A 16,799-nucleotide genomic window follows, 5' to 3' on the forward strand; every position below is an offset into this window, starting at 1 on the left:
GGGCTGTCTCTCTATTTTCCCCGAGAATCCCATTGTCTGTATCATAAGAACATAAGAATGGCCATACTGGGTCAGACCAAAGGTCCATCAAGCCCAGTATCCTGTCCTCTGACAGTGGCCAATAGCAGGTGCCCCAGAGGGAATGAACATACAGGTTATCATCAAGTGACCCATGCCCTATCACCCAATCCCAGCTTCTGGCAAACAGAGGCTAGGGACACTATTCCTGCCCATCCTGGCTAATAGGTCCATCAATGGCTATCTTCCATGAATCTATCTAGCTCCCTTTTGAACCCCGTTATAGTACTGGCCTTTACAACACCCTCTGGCAAGGAGTTCCAGAGGTTGACAATGCATTGCGTGTGTGAGGCTGGTGTGAGGCTTGTGGACTTCCTCCGATGCTGGATCAAACCAGAACCTTCAGGGAGGGACTTGTCTCAGCGTGAGACCTGGGTTCTATCCAATCTCCAGACAAGGTGGTGAGGCAATCTCTGTCACTCGGCCTAATTTAACAAGCTAGTTAGGGAGGGACTTTGAATGGCCTCCTCTTATAGATTTGTCAGAAGCTTCTCTTTCCAGACACAGGGAGATATCAGCATGTTTGCTTTGAATCAGCGTGCCAGATCCTTGGGCTGGGCCATGCGGCGTGCAGAGCAGGGTGTGAGGAACAGGCAGGGAAGTCCTCTCCTCTGTCTTTCTGCTCTCCCAATTCTATCACCAGCTGGCGCACTGAAGCAGCTCTAGATTACGCTGGCCGCCCTCTGGTGCCCACAGCTCTCGCTCTCAGGCCTGACAGCTGAGAGCTCCCCTTCTGGGGAGCACATACAGCACTGTCTTTATCTGGAGCTACTAGGCCAGGTCGCCAGCTGGTGTAAATCAATGCTGCTCCATTGCATACCCCCTAGCCGAAACAGTTTTGAGAACATGAATCCAGCTCGGAAATAATCCCATCTGCAGTGATCCACTGCTGTCTGGTCTGTGATCTGATGTCTCTCTCAGTCCCCCACTCCCGCACAACAAGGAAAAACTGTCCTAGATGCCTTGTTAACCCCTTTGGCAGATTTTCCCACCACAGCATCCGTTACCATCCAGGGACATGCCTAATGAAACTAGTTGTGCCGAGGAGCTAATAACGTGGCTCTGTCTTTGCTCCTAATTACCTTGCTGGGCGACAGGCTAGCCTTTTAGCCTACCTTTAAAGCCATTGAACTCTTCAGAAGGTTTGTCCCACTCAGCTCTTGTTTCGCGTACTGTCCGGTGTCACTGATGGTCACCTGGCGGGGAGAAGTTGTAGGGTGCTGGTCAGGCTCCATAACTAATGAAGAAAGGGCCTGATCTAACTCTCTTTGGGCACTGGAAGACAGATTAGACTCCTGAATAAAGGTCAGGGGTTTATCAAAATTTGGGGCCTTGCTTCTCTTGAAGCATAAAAGGGCCTTCAAGTGAGCAGGAACAATCTGAAAACCACCCCCCACGCACGGCACCTTTACTGGCCGGCACAGACCTGATGTTTGGAGTCTGCACACTCCCCGCTGTTCCCAGCCCCCAGTGTAGGGAACAGATCGGAGGCATGGATGGAGGGTACAGTTGACACCTGTCTGGGTTCTCTCAGGATTGGCCCTTTTTTTGAGGTAGCTGTCCCAGATGAAAGGGTTTATTGTTTCTCAGGAGTGGCAACTCCTGTTCCCCAAGGCCGATAGGGGGCAGACTGGAGTGTGGTCAGAGCACACTGTGCTGTGGCTATTCCCTGGCCCGCAGGGCTCACAGGGGGTGGATTAGGGCTGTGGCTGGAGCGTACTGTGCTGTGACTATCCCTGCTCCATAGGAGACAAAGCAGCCCTGAGGATGGGGCCCAGTGGAAGCATTTCGGCATTCCTCTGTCGTGGATTGACCCAGGACTAATGGCAGAGCTGTGCAAGGGGATGCCTAGGCCTGGAAGAGCAGGGCTGGCTTCAGGTGAAGACTGAAGGCCGCTGGCAGAGCTCTGGGACTGTTTGCCTCAATGAGAACTGGATGGGAACAGGAATTTCAAGTTCAAAGGAAGTTCCACAATTTCAACCTTTTTGCCATTCCTGAACAAAACCAAAAAAATTTCAAAATTTCATTTTGATCTTAATGTTTCATTCCCATCAAATCAAAACGGTTCATTCCAATTTTGACATTTTATAATCTTTTTATTTAAATGAGGGTTTTTTAAACTGAATGAATGAATTCCATTTTGAAATGCAGCAAAAACCCCAAACCACGGAAATATTCGGTTCTGAAAATGTTGCAACAGGACGTTGAGATATTATTAAAATGCTTCATTTTGGGGTGTCTCAAAATGAAAGGTTGTGAAAATTGACGCATGTTTTGATTTGGAGGGAAATGGCATTTTTCATCAAATAACCGTTTTGCTGAAAAGTTTGCAGCCAGAGTAAGTTTGTGTGCAACCCAGGGCTTGATTGCATGCTCTATAAATCCTTATGTGGGGAAGAAATTTCTGATGGCAGATGACTCTTTAATCTAGCAGAAGATGCCCGAGCAAGGGCCAGTATCTGGATACTAAAGTTTGCCAAAATCAGACTAGAAATAAGATGTGAATTTTCAACAGGGTAATCAACTGTTAGAACAACCTCCCTGGGATGTGGTGGATTCTCCACCACTGATGTTTTTAAATCAAGAATATCTTTCTAAATGCCTGTCTATATCTCAGACAGAAGTTATGGCCTTGCCTTGTTGCATTAATTACTGGGGGCGGGAGGTGTCTCTGGCTTGTGTTACACAGGAGGTCAGACCAGATGATCACAGTGGTACTTTCTAGCCTTTAAAATCTACGACTAGGACTGGCACAGCATGGCCTGCTACAGATCAGGATGGAGGTGGTTTGAAGGGCTGCTTGTAATACACTTGAACGTTGCCAGTGATACCTACCCGAATAGCTGAATCCATCCCAACATTGAAAGACAGCTGGTGGGGAAATGCATGGAAACAGTTGCAAAACCAGAACCTTGGCACTATGGATCCTTCTAAAGTAGCCGACCCTGTGTACTCACCGTATACAGTATGGAGCCTCGGCCGATCAGATAGTGCCGGTGGAGGTTTGAAACCACAAACTTCGGATGCGCTAAGACGATGGTGAGCCACACAAAGTCAAGGGAGTTCTCTTCCAGCATTTCCCGCCCTGCAGGAGGAGAGAAAAGCCTTGAATCACGCTAGCCATAAACAGATCCATTGGCAATCAGCTGCATTTGTACAGGGGCCTTTGACCTATAATGCAATCACTGACCCAGTTAAGAGAAGCTCCTCTGGGTAGATACGTATCAGCAATCTTCAAAGGCAAGGGCAGTGGGTGGCTTAAGGATGCAGGCTTGCAGCTACTACAGGAACCTTTTTGCTTGAAGGTTACAGGTTCAATTCTCACCCAGAATCTTGTCACAAACTATTCACTACCCTAAGTTGGAGGTTTACTGTCCCTATCACAGCAATGACCACTCTGATTGGTACTAACCGGCCTTAACAGGGCGAGGATCAAACAGGCCAAAGATTTAATGCTCCTCTCCCGCTCAAGGTGGATCTCTCCAGGTCAAAGCAGATCTCCTTGTAGAGGTCAATACGCTGCTGCCCAAACCGGATATGTTGGCTGAGAAAAGGCAACAGCCCCAACATCCTGCTCTCTTCACTAGACCTCACTTCCCTCCTACAGTTGGGAATAAAACGGGACTCGGGACTCCCCTGCTCTAACCTATTATACCCACTCCCCTCCCAGGGTTGGGAACAGAACCCAGGAGTCCTGATACCCAGTCCCTTCTGCTCTAATCACTAGACACCTCTCCCCTTGCTAAGATTAGAACCTAGGAGTTCTGACCCCATGGCTTTCCCAGAGTTGGGAACAGAACTCAGGAGACCAGTTTCCCAGCTCCCCTGCTCTAACCATTAGACACCACTCCACTCCCAGAGCTGGGGATAGAAACCCCTCTTAAGGGAGAAAGTTTTGCCTAGTGGATAGAGGGCAGGACTGAGACTCAGGAGACTTGGGCTCTATACGGTAACCTTGAACGAGTCCATTTCCCTCTCTGTGCCTTGGTTTCCCCATCTGAAATATGGGGATAATGTTACCGCCCTCCTTTGTGAAGCACTTTGAGGTGTATGGATGAAAAGTGCTAGGTATTATTATTATTATTATTATTGACGGCCAGTCCCCCTGCTCTAACGGAGGAGAGGCCGGCTCCTCTGATCTCCTGCAATTCATCTAGCCGTTAAAATCCCGTTATTTTCACATCGTTTCCCAAGACCACCTGCTCTTACTGCTTTCTCTTGTCAACTTGATGCTCAGGAACACCGAGAAAGAATAGACGTTATTCTTGTCCAGGTAAATCTTGCTGGGCAGCTCGTTATTGGGCTGCAGGTCATAGATCTTCAAGTAGCTCTCCATGTTGACATAGACACCTCCGGAGGAGTTGCCGTTGCTTGCTACGTAAAAGAAGTACTCCTGAGAAAAGAGAGGTGGATTTAATCTCAACCAAGAGAAATCTATTAATATGCATTAAGTACATACTATCAGTATAACGTTATATGTATATTTCGAGCAGTGACATGGCCTAATTTGGCCTATATCTTTCTATAATCCTGTTCACGGACGCTCCCAGAACACCTTGCGTTAGCTGAATTAAGCTTCAGCATAGGCAAATAGGAAAAGGGTCAGGAACAGGACACATGGGTGTTGGTTGCTTGAAATGTGTGTTAACTGCTTATGCTAAACCAGAGGTGGGCAAACTACAGCCTGTGGGACCATCCTGCCCAGCCCCTGAGCTCCTGGCCCGGGAGGCTCGCCCCCCGGCCCCTCCCCCACTGTTCTCCCTCCCATGCAGCCAAGCTGCCGTGTGGGCAGTGGGACTGTGAGCTCCTGCTGCTCTGAGCGGCATGGAAAGGGGGCAGCAGTGTGCGCGGGGCAGTGGCGGGATTGCGTAGGGGGTCCCAGGAGGCAGTCAGGGGACAGGGAGTAGGGGGCCGTTAGGAGCGGGAGGTCCCAGGGGGAAGTCAGGGGACAGGGGGCCGGTTGGATGGGGCGGAGGTTCTGGGGCTGTCAGGAGTCAGGGAATAGGGCGGGTTGGATAGGGCATGGGGGACCTGTCGGGGGCAGGGGTGTGGATAGGGGTCGGGGCAGTCAAGGGACAAGGAGCTGGGGGGTGGGATCCTGGGGGGCGGTTCGGGGTGGAGGGTCCGAGGAGGGGGCTATCAGGGGACAAGGAGCAGGGGGGGTTGGATGGGTTGAGGGTTCTGAGGGGGACAGTCAGGGGGTGGGAAATTGGAGGGGGCAAATAGAGGGTGGAGGCCAGGCTGTTTGGGGGGCACAACCTTCCCTACCCAGCCCTCCATACAGTTTCGCACCCCGATGTGCCCTCGGGCCAAAAAGTTTGCCCACCCCCGTGCTAAACAATCCGTTTAGCTGTGATGCAGAGTCTGTTTCCCAGCTCTGCAGAAGAGCTCTGGATGAGCTCAGAAGTGTGTCTCTCTCACCGACAGGAGTCCGTCCAATAAACGATATCACCTCCCCCACCTTGTCTCTCTCTTCCCATAGTAACAGGCAGGGAATTATTTGCACACTGCCAGCCACGGCATGTCCCAAAGGAAAAGGACACGACATATGATCGTGTTACCCTGCTACAAGGTGAGGAAGTGCCTTCATGCCCCTTGGTACCTGAAATGCATGTGTTCAGAACAAAGAGAGAAGCTGCAAGCCCCGGTGCGCCCTGCGCCACAGCAGAAGCCCGGAGTCCTGAATGCGGGGGACATGGGGAAAGCGGTGGATGTGATATATCTTGACTTTAGCAAAGCTTTTGATACGGTGTCCCACAGTATTCTTGCCAGCAAGTTAAAAAAGTATGGATTGGATGAATGAACTATAAGGTGGATAGAAAGCTGGCTAGATTGTCGGGCTCAACAGGTAGTGATTAACAGCTCGATGTCTAGTTGGCAGCCGGTATTAAGCAGAGTGCCCCATGGGTCGATCCTGGGGCTGGTTTTGTTCAACGTCTTTATCAATTATCTGGATGATGGAATGGATTGCACCCTCAGCAAGTTCGCAGATGACACTAAGCTGGTGGGAGAGATAGATACGTTGGAGGGTAGGGATAGGGTCCAGAGGGACCTAGACAAATTGGAGGATTGGGCCAAAAGAAATCTGATGAGGTTCAACAAGAACAAGTGCAGAGTCCTGCACTTAGGAAGGAAGAATGCCATGCACCGCTACAGGCTGGGGACCAACTGGCTAAGCAGCAGTTCTTAGCCAAGATGGTGAGGGACGCAATCACATGCTCTGGATGTCCCTAAACCTCCAGCTGCCAGAAGCTGGGGATGGATGACAGGGGATGGATCACTCGATTATTGCCCTGTTCTGTTCATTCCCTCTGAAGCATCTGGCACTGGCCACTGTCAGAAGACAGGATACTGAGTTAGATGGACCATTGGTCTGACCCAGTATGGCTGTTCTTCTGAAGGCTGGCCAGGTAAACCAGTGATCATGACACTCCACACCTCCCTACCCTGGGCCCAGACTTGGTGGAGGGGGAGGGCCCAGGTCCCCCTACCTTCTCCAGCCTGTCCATCCAGGGAAAAGACTGTCAATTGGCCCGCTGGCCATCAGACAAGCCCAGCTCCAGGACATTGGGGGTGGAAAGACTGTTGAGCCACGGCCTGCCCATTAGCCCTGCTGGCCTCCAAGTGAAACCTGCTGCAGGCTCAGCAGTGTGTGGGGGCTTCCTGGCAGCCTTTCTGCTGGGCCCAACCTTCAGCTTGCCCCGAGTCGCACAGCTGAAGCTACTGTCTCCTCCTCCCACCTCCAGAGCTCCTCATGTCCAACAAGACCCAGAGTCGGCTCGGTGCAACTGCAAACCCTGCAGCCACAGGGAGATCTGAGATCAAGGGCTGCAGCAGAGCCGGGAGGCAGGAACCGCATGGGAAATTCCTTCCTGTCACCAGATACATAATGCTGATTTATTCCCTATGGAAGATTATAATCTTACAGATTTAGTCCAACCCATGGCTACTACAGGCCCAAGTCTGCCACCTTCTGACTTTCAGGGCTCACTACCACAGGCAAGAAAAGTTCTTATTCATTACAACTGTTCTTGAAACATGGCCAAATAAATTTGTTAGTCTCTAAGGTGCCACAAGTACTCCTTTTCTTCTTATGGCCAATCTACCTTCTCAGTCCCACCTTTGGGGAGGAATTTATGGAGATGGGATGGAGGTACCCAAACTAAAATCTGTCCAGGCTCTCAGTGTTTACAAATCTGTTTAGAAAAGAATATAACACAATTTAGAAGAGGAACCAACCCCCTTAATTTGATCTGTTGCTTTTTTTTGTCAAAAAGAAATGTTCAGAATCTTTTCTTACTGCGTATTTCTTTCTGTTCTTCCACCAGCGCCAAGTTGGGTCATGGACTGGGTCAGCATAAGGCTAAAAGAAAATCAAGGGCTTGCTAAATTACACGTCATCTGAAAATGCAAATATTTTCTCATCTGAAAATAATTTTCTCATCCCTGTTGTGGATTATCCGCATCTTTCTTGGATAGTCCCTGTTACTTGTGGGAAAGTCCACATCCCTGAGCAAGGCAGTTATACAACCTCGTTCCTGGTGTAAACAGCACTAGCGCTGCCCCAATCTCAGAACTCCCAACCTTCCTACCTAGCGCTGTAGAGACAAGGAACTTTCCTCCCAGCCCAACACCGTAATGCAGCTGAGGGCTGACAAGAAGAACTCACCCTGCTATAGTCTGCATGCAGCCAGAGCAGCTGGAAGATCAGTCCCTGGTATACAACCAGAGACATGTTGTTGTGGAAGCCTGTGCTGTCCATGACATCCGGCGGTTCGGTGCAGTAGTGCTCCATCCGGGTGAAGCGCTGAGGGGCTGGGAGGTCCACGAGGTGCATGACCGAAAAGGAGCAGGGATGGATGAACCTGATGTTCTGAGCATTGCTGAGGGAGAAACGGGGAGACAGGAATAGAGTGTGGGTTGGCACCAGAATGCAGTGGTTCTTCACAAGGTTGACTGTGCTCTGGCATGTTGCAGTGGACTGGGCGGTGGGGTGGAGCCTGTGTGCTGAACGGAATCAGAATCTTTCAGATGTGTGTCATGCGTCCTATACTGCTAATAGCTAAGGGGAGTTGCAGGATCAAGGCTAAACACAGAAGAGGCCTTGAGGCTGACTTGGAAATTTTGAGGTGGCGCTGCATCCGTGATCTGGCCTGATGTGTACAGCTTCAGGGCTTAATCCTGCCCGGATCTGAGCATTCTGAGCTCCTCGGGACCACTCCCAGGTGCTGAGCATAAGGCAGGATCAGGCCCTAGGATCTCAATCCAAGGGACACAGTGCTGCCTAGCAGATAGAGCACTGGATCTGGACTTGGGAGCACAGGAGCCGACTTTCTCATGTGCTGGAGGGTGCTCAACCCCTGGCTTTGCCCCAGGCCCTGCCCCCACTGCACCCCTTCCTCCAAGGCCCTGCCCCCACCCCACCTCTTCCCGCCCCTGCTCCACTCCTGCTCTGCCTCTTCCCGTCCTGTTCCGCCCCCTTCCCGCAGTGCACCACGCCCTCGCTCCTCCCCCTTCCTCCCCAAGCCTCCTGCATGCCAAGAAACAGCTGATGGCAGCAAATGGGAGGTGCAGGGAGGGAGAGAGAGGCACTGATCTGCAGAGCCTGCCAGTGGGCGGCAAACACCATTTTTCCCCATGAGTACTCCAGCCCTGGAGCACCCACGGAACTGGCGCCTACACTTGGCAGATTTGGTTTCTATTCCCGGATCTGCCGCTGCTTTGCTGGGTGATTGTGGGCTAGTCCCATCCCTGCTCTGTGCCTCAGTTCCCCCCTCTGTAAAACAGGGTAAGGATAGTGCTCTCCTTTGTAAAGCACTTTGAGATCTAGGAATTGTTACTTAGACCTAGTGGACAGCTCAGCCTTGGTACAGGCAGCCGCAGCTCCACTGTGGGCACTGAAGCTAACCCAGGACTGGTGCCGGCTCAATCTGCACCATAAGCCTTTCCCACCATTGCCCGTCCTTTGCCACTACTCACTGGAAATACACCGAACGGTACTGATTGACGATGAGGAGCTGGTACGACAGTATATAATGGAGAGGGAAGTTCCTCTTGATCAGCTTTCCCTCCCCTTGTCCATCCATTATGTAAACCAGCTGAAAGGAGAGGCAAGAGCAGAAAATACCGGGGACAGGTGGAGTTCAACCCCTGCTATTCAGGAGAAGAGGAAAGAAGCCATTGCCACTTGGCAGCTGAAACTAACACCCATGTGTTGCCTCTTGTTTTCTTTTTGTCCTGGTCCTCGCCTGTGACTGGGAGTCTTGGGGCTAGGCAATACAAATAAATAAATAAACAGTAGCACCCATGGAAAAGCTGAAGAGAAACTGAATCATGTAGCCCAGGAGTAGGCAACCTATGGCCCATGCGCACCAAAGGCGGCACGCGAGCTGATTTCCAGTGGCACTCATGCTGCCTGGGTCCTGGCCACCGGTCCGGGGGGCTCTGCATTTTAATTTAATTTTAAATGAAGCTTCTTAAACATTTTAAAAACCTTATTTACCTTACATAAAACAATAGTTTGGTTATATATTATAGACTTATAGAAAGAGACCTCCTAAAAACTTTAAAATGTATCACTGGCACGCAAACCCTTAAATTAGAGTGAATAAATGAAGACTCGGCACACCGCTTCTGAAAGGTTGCCAACCCCGATGTAGCCCAAGGAGGAGGAGTTTCGAATGCAGGGGTGAGGGCTTTGCTTGGTAGCTCTGGTTTGCTGTGTGTGTGCATGAGAGAGGCCCAGGACAAGAGCTGACGCAGTGAGAGAAAGCCAGGCAAACCGGAACAAACTGGTAAGGGGGCCCTGAGAGAAAGCTGCGCGGGGACTGGGTGCGGACTGGAAAGAAGCCGGGGTCTCCTGCTGGTTGATTCCTACGGTGTTCAAGGAAATGAGGCCTTTGTGCATTCCGTGCAAATGAACGAACTTGCTGCAAAGACAAAACTCGACTAGCGCCAATTTCTCCTCCTAACTGGAACAAGCCAGGACACCTGGAATTTTTGCCTGGCTGCTTGGGTCAGATCTGGTTGGGGGTCATTTTCTTCATCTAGAGTGGGAGCGAAGGATGCTCAGCACAGCCCGGGGAGCATGTGGTACCTTGTTAAATACCAACAGATCTAGCTGCACCATGTCAGCTTGAGTCTGACAATTTACGGTTGAACTGCAGGTGAGAAGGAGGGTCGGTCTGGTTCTTCTGTGCTGGAGGGTTTTGTGGCTACATGGGGCAGGTGCTGGTGTGAGGACCCCTGGATCCAAGTGGGAATCAGGGCTCAGAACCCTGTGGAAATGGGACGGCATTTGGCTTCCAGATCGGCCACGGCCATAACCTGTGTGGCCATGCCCCTTAAGAGTGGGATGGCTTGGCAGCTCTTCCTTGTGTGAGCATTGCAGGTGCCTCCTGCTTCTGATCTCATTTACACGGGTGCGACTCAGGAGTAGCCCCATTCATGTAAATGGAATTACTCCACGTTGGGATCAGGGTAAGGCCTGAAAGTGGAAGCATGAAGGCCTGTCTCTATGCCCAGAGCAGGTGCCCCACACTCATCACCAACGTGTTTCAGATGTAATCTGGAGGAAGCTTGATCTCTAGGGTGTCTGCTAATGAGGGGGCCAATTCTCCTGTGGCTGCTTGGCCCTGGAAATGGGCTGAGATGGCTCATTAATCCACTGGCCAATCAGCAGCTGTCAACAGCTTCCCAGCACTATAGACCAGGGCTAGATTCAAATGTCTACAGACCATTAACCACCCCCTGCGCTGCCCACCCTGTGACTCCTGCTGCCCGGGCTCACCTGCTGCAGTCCCTCCTTGTTAAAGAAGAGGCTCACAAATGACTCGTTCAAGCTAAAGTCCTTTGACTCTCTCATTAGCTGTAGGCTGAGGTACATGTCCCAGGCTTCGGAGGGGTGAAGCCGACTGACGACCGAGCTGCCTTCCACAGAAAACCAGATCTGGAGAGCAAAATGGAGCCAAATGTGAAGAGCAGGCGAAGGGAGCAGAAATCTCTGAAGATGTCCCTGGAGGGGACTTTCCAAAGGAGCTGCTACATCCCTGCTGCTGAGATGTAGCTACCTCTGCAGCGATGGAGCGTGACAGCTGTTTATACAGGGCTCGCCCACCCAGCACAGAGTTCCTCTCGAGTGGGGGGAGAGTGCAGTCTAATGGTGAGCACAGCCCCCTGGCAGGACTCCTGGGTTCTATGTGCCCTCTGCTGTGCAAGGTCTTTGCTCTCTCTGTGCCTCACTTTAACCACCATACAGGGGATAAGAATATTTAGCAGCTCCTCAAACAGATTAGGAGGCAGCGTTAGTGACCAAATAGTGTCCTGAGATCCTCAGATGAAAGATACTACACAAAAAGGCAATCATCCATGACACTGCCTACCACTATCTCATCAGTAGACTGCTAAGCAGGTCAGTACCATTATTCCCACTTTACAGATGGGGAAACTGAGGGTACATCTACACAGCAAAGAAAAACCCATGGCTGTCCTGTGCCAGTTCACTTGGGCACACAGGGCTGTTTCACTGCAGTGTAAACATCTGGGCTGAGGCTCTGGGACCCTCCCACCTCACAGGGTTGTTGCTGGCTCTAGCCTGAGCCCAGACATCTACACAGCAGTGAACCAGCCTGAGCCCCGAGAGCCTGAATCAGCTGTCCCGGGCCAGCTGCAGGGGTCTAGTTGTCATATATACCCTATGACACAAAGAGGTGACATGATTCCCCCAGGGCACTCAGTGGCAGAGCCAGAAATAGACCCCAGCTTGCCCAAGTCCCAGGGCAGGGTTCTATCCCCTAGGCCAGTGGTCTCCAAAGTGGGCTGCACCAGAGGATCCCAGGGGTGTGTGGCAGGAGGAGCACTGCCGGACAGCACGCCGCTGTTTTTTTTCTTCAGCAGCAGCTCTGCATGCCTGCAGCAGGTCTTCCCGTCTTCTTTCTTCGGCGGCACGCCTACAGCAGGTCTTCTACTCTTCTTGCTTCAACAGCACGCCTGCGATAAGTCTTCCCCTCCCCTTTCTTCGGTGGCACCGTGGGTGTGCGCGATCCAAAAACTTTGGAGACCACGGCCCTAGGCCACGCTGCATCCAGTCAAAAAAGCACCTGCCTGATTCACCCAAGAGACACACCACCATACCTCCTCCGAGTCTGTCACAAACACGACTTCCCCTACATATGACAGAATGAAGTAGCTGATGGGGGACTCTTGTGGGAAGCCAGAGAGAAGAATGTAATTAACCAGGTCGTAGCTGCAAGGAAAGCACAGGGGAAGCAGGAAACATTACACTCCATTGCTTTCATTCTCCTTTCATTCTCTCCCAGAGGTGAAAAGCCTGGTAGTAAAACCATTACATCTGTCCCTGTCTCTGGGTCTGGGTCTCCTGGCAGACAGTGGCCCCTCTGGTCTGTCCCCTGATCTGTTACATTTGTATTGGCTCTAATGTGATTGTTTTGCAATGGTCATGTAATTCCCCACACAGCTCTGCCAATGCGCAGCTGGGTGAAACTCACACTCTGAGCAGGCAAAAGCCTCGGGTAGGACATGAATTCCATTTCAGCCATATTGGAAGTGCAGTGTATACTTTGTGTCGACTCTCTGCATGGTAGGTGAATTTCATCCTCGGGGTGCTGTACAAATCCAGAGGGATCTTGCGGACCGATGCAACTGAGATCAGAACTGGGTCCAGAGCTTTGGGTCAAGATTCTTTGAAATAGTGATTTTGAGTGCCCCAGTTTTGGGGCTGATTTTCAAAGCAAACACAGGGCAGAGGGGGTTTGGCACTTTCTGAAAATCAGACCTCTTTACAGTGCCTCTGGCCGGGCCCCTGCAATCACTCATTTTTTGAAAATCTTCACCTTGGTTTTTAAAACATCTCATCTGAAGGACCCAAGCATGGCACTTGACTTACCCACTTCACACTGCTGAGGCGAACTGTGATTCTGAGGCCCCACCTAACGCCCTAGTCCTGCAGCTGGGTTCCATGTGCACCTACTTCCTAATGCATGTGGATGGTGCTGGTTGTAATAACTGGGCCTAGAAATGTACCCAAGTTGTGGGTTCAACTCTAAAAAAGAGTTAGGTTCGGAATACATTGCAATAACCTATAATGACAAATGTAAATGGAAAAAGGAATGGAAGGTAGGCAGACTGAATTAGCCCAGGGGGACGGCGGACTGATATAACTGAAGGAGTGTGTTAAAATCATGCCTGGTAAACTAGCAAAGCGTGGAACCAACTCATCAGTTGCCTCCCTGAAAACCAGAGATCGATACAGACTTTGTTCTCACCTTTGTAATACAACATTGCCCCAGATGTAGAAGATTGTGCTGAATGGGTTATAGGACAGCCCCCTTGGGATCAGCAGGGAATCCGTGTATTCTTCCAGCCCCAACAACATCACAAACCCTTTCTCAGTGTCTGCAAAGGACAGGTAGGAGAAACCTGGTCAGAGTGGGTCTTCTATAGGAGCCATGAGGTCGGAGTTCAGAGAAGAGCAGCAAGAGAAAAAGATCAGGCTGCAAGGAGATTTCCCGGGTATTGTTACACTGAAAGATGCTAATGGCTGGCATGGGGTAAGGCTTTGATCTAAAGACAATCCTGGGCCTCATTAAAGCCAACAGGGGGGCCAAGCTGTCTTTCAGACCCAATGGACACAGTAGTTGAGTCTCTTTAAGTAACAGAGAGCTACAAACGAGGAGGGATCGCCCAAGCCACGGGGCAGGTCAGAGGCGGGGAGTGCCTGTCTGCTAAGGCAGGGGCTAGAAGATTAGTTTGCAGTCTGTGTGTTGGAGGAGAAAACCAAGCAAAGCACTTGTGGGCATGAACATTAGGAGGAAGCAGAAAGACACTGATTCTTGGGCACAGAGCCTGCTGGAGGGGCAGATGTGTGGATTTTGGAGCAAGGAAAACTGCCTGCTGCTGTCCGTTTCACCTGTGCTCAGGGAACAAGATTTTGTGGGCATTCTAAAAAAAAAAAGAACAGGAGGACTTGTGGCACCTTAGAGACTAACACATTTATTTGAGCATAAGCTTTCGTGAGCTACAGCTTACTTCATTGGATGCATGCAGTGGAAAATACAGTGGGGTGATTTATTTACACAGAGAACATGAAACAATGGGTGTTACCATACACACTGTAACACCCATTGTTTCATGTTCTCTATGTATATAAATCTCCCCACTGTATTCTTCACCAAATGCATCCGATGAAGTGAGCTGTAGCTCACGAAAGCTTATGCTCAAATAAATGTGTTAGTCTCTAAGGTGCCACAAGTCCTCCTTTTCTTTTTGCGAATACAGACTAACACGGCTGCTACTCTGAAACCCAAAAAAAAAGGTTGCACCAAGAACAGACCTGATTCTTAGCACTGATTCCTCCTCATAATGAGCTCTGCAAGGCTAATGATCAGGTCAAAGAGGCAACATTATTCCTGTTACAGAAGCACCTAAGAACTGCCATGAGATCAGGGCCACATTGCATAGGGGCTGCACAGTCATGTAACAAAGAAGAAAAGTTTGCCCAGAGAGCTCACAATCTAGGATCTGTGACCCAAAAGCTAGTAGCTATTTTGGCTCTCATTCACCGATGTGTTGCTCTTGGTTTGCACGAGTGGAACTTTGTCAACAAGGTGTAAAGCAGGAGTAACGCAGCGGTGAACTAGGCTTGTAGAGGTGGGATAATCAGTGTGGGAGATGAGGGGCTTGTATATACATGGTAGCTATTTTGCAATAGCTAATTCCGGTCAATTTCCCCATGGACACTCATTCCAGAATAAGAGTTCCTTTTTTTGCTTTTCTACACAGGGACAATCAGGAAAATTAATCCAAATTAACTTCCAATGTGAATTAGTTAAAATGCATTAAGCCTCTGTGTGGATGCTCTTAATCTGAATTAAAGTGAGGCCACGTCTACACTATGGGGACAATAGTAGTGTATTTTTTCACATCTCCGAGCGCCATAGTTGTTGACGAAAATTTGCAGTGTAGACCAGGCCTGACTCTAATTTCACTTTGGAAGTGAGTTCAGTGAATCCAAATGAAGGCCACTTTTATTTTGAATCAGAGCATCTGCATGGGAATTTAATGCGCTTTAACCAAGGGCTTATCAGTACAAACAGGCGGCTTGTGGTGTAAATCTACCCCATACTAGCCTGCCGTGCACTAATTCTCCATGTGGACCCTGCTGTCTCGCTCCAAAAATTCCCTCGTGCACTGTGATCTTCTCCCCTTCAAAGCCATAGACAGATTGAGAGAGAGGCTGGGCAGAGCCCTGTAGGGAACAATCATGCTCTGGGTTTGGAGGGGGTGTGGACTGGCAGGGCCGGCTGCACTTTCCAATCTATGGCGTCTACCAGGATATCTCTGCCTCTCTGATCAAAGCCTGTTAGAATGTTCCAAGGTGGGTTCTTACCTTTGGGTATGAAGCGAGGTAAGTGGTACAACATCCTGAAAGCTGCATTGACTATGAGCAAACAAACATGGGAATGACAAGTTACAGCAGTGTCTGTTTATTATGTGAACTCACCTTGTTAAATCTTTGTACGTACATGGCCCCCTGTTCCCATAGAATCACAATCTTTCATGCGTTTAGCCCCACAGCTCCCTGGGAGGTAGGGCAGTGCTATTATCTCCACTGTGCAGATGGGGAAATCGAGTCACAGAGCAGCTAAGTGACTCGCCCAAGATCACATGGGGAATGTGTGCCTCCACATGTACACCGCTATTTTTAGCCATGCTAGCATGGGTTAAGCTAGCGTAGGTATGTCTACCCAAGCTGCAATCACACCCTGGGTTGCAGTGAAGACACACTCTTAGTCCTGACCTAGAAAGATGACTTCTAGTGGGCAGTTCAGTCCCTGTCACCATTTTGTCCTCGGCCTCTCTGCTGAGGCTGGGGCCGTTTGCAGTGATAGGAACAGTTATTCACCAAGGGCTGGATTGGCTGATAGCCATTCAGTAGATAGTAATCATTTTCATTTGCTACTGACCTTGGCTGGAGTTGAACCAATAATCTAGGTGGGAAAAGGCAGCCCCAGAGACATTCAGTTCTCCTCCATGGTCCAATTATTAGATCACTATTATTAGATCATCACCATCACACCCGAGATAAACCAACACCATCTGCGAGGGCTAACTCCCTCCTGAGGCCCTTCCCTGCTGAGCATTGGGGCTAGCAAGTTCTGACAACACATTCTGCCCCCCTGCTCCCTGCCCCGACACAGCCCACTTAGGGACCCAATTCGCAGCACATGAACCTTAGCGTCGCTCCACAGACTTCAATGGAATGACGCTGATTCACAGCAGCTGGCTTTACGCTTGTATCGGTATAGAACGACAGCCTGACCTTGATCGTAGGCCACAATGTAGTAACTGGACTCGTTCTTTTTCGTCTCTTCCACCAGCAGCACAATCTTCTCCTCTTCGGTGATGTAGATGGCCCAGAGGATCGTGCAAGAAACTGAAAGTGGAGAGAGAGAAAGAGAGAGGCAGCAAAATCTTTCCAAACCGCTCTTTCTAAATATCTCTGTGGCGATGATTCTGAATAAGCAACAGTCTCCTCATATAACATGTCACTGCTTCATTGTACCAGTGTTCCAGAATTTCACCAGTGTTCCATTGTACCGGTGTTCCAGAATTGCACCAGTGTTCCATTGCACCAGTGTCACAGAACTGGAGCCAGAGTTCCAGGTGACGTCATCTAGAATACTGGCTCCAATTCTGGTCCC

At 50.1% G+C, this 16,799-nt stretch overlaps 1 protein-coding gene across 12 annotated transcripts in view; it reads right to left on the minus strand.

The window, feature by feature from the left end:
- The window catches only part of CATSPERG (cation channel sperm associated auxiliary subunit gamma), a 44,534-nt gene that overhangs the window by 13,889 nt on the left and 13,846 nt on the right, over positions 1 to 16,799 (minus strand). For all 12 annotated transcript variants that reach the window (XR_006276761.1, XR_006276760.1, XR_006276762.1 and 9 more), the window contains 11 exons: positions 16,418 to 16,531; positions 15,485 to 15,535; positions 13,362 to 13,491; positions 12,211 to 12,322; positions 10,868 to 11,026; positions 9,058 to 9,176; positions 7,748 to 7,961; positions 7,379 to 7,441; positions 4,288 to 4,471; positions 3,036 to 3,163; positions 1,194 to 1,274 (listed from right to left, as the gene is read on the minus strand). Coding sequence is in view for 8 of the 12 variants with exons in the window: in XM_043501409.1 (XP_043357344.1) it covers positions 1,194 to 1,274; positions 3,036 to 3,163; positions 4,288 to 4,471; positions 7,379 to 7,441; positions 7,748 to 7,961; positions 9,058 to 9,176; positions 10,868 to 11,026; positions 12,211 to 12,322; positions 13,362 to 13,491; positions 15,485 to 15,535; positions 16,418 to 16,531 (1,355 nt within the window). In the remaining 4 variants the exon portion in view is untranslated. The remainder of the gene's footprint in view (positions 1 to 1,193; positions 1,275 to 3,035; positions 3,164 to 4,287; positions 4,472 to 7,378; positions 7,442 to 7,747; positions 7,962 to 9,057; positions 9,177 to 10,867; positions 11,027 to 12,210; positions 12,323 to 13,361; positions 13,492 to 15,484; positions 15,536 to 16,417; positions 16,532 to 16,799) is intronic.

The sequence above is a fragment of the Dermochelys coriacea genome, chromosome 23 (assembly GCF_009764565.3).
Source record: "Dermochelys coriacea isolate rDerCor1 chromosome 23, rDerCor1.pri.v4, whole genome shotgun sequence".
Lineage (NCBI taxonomy): Eukaryota > Metazoa > Chordata > Testudines > Dermochelyidae > Dermochelys > Dermochelys coriacea.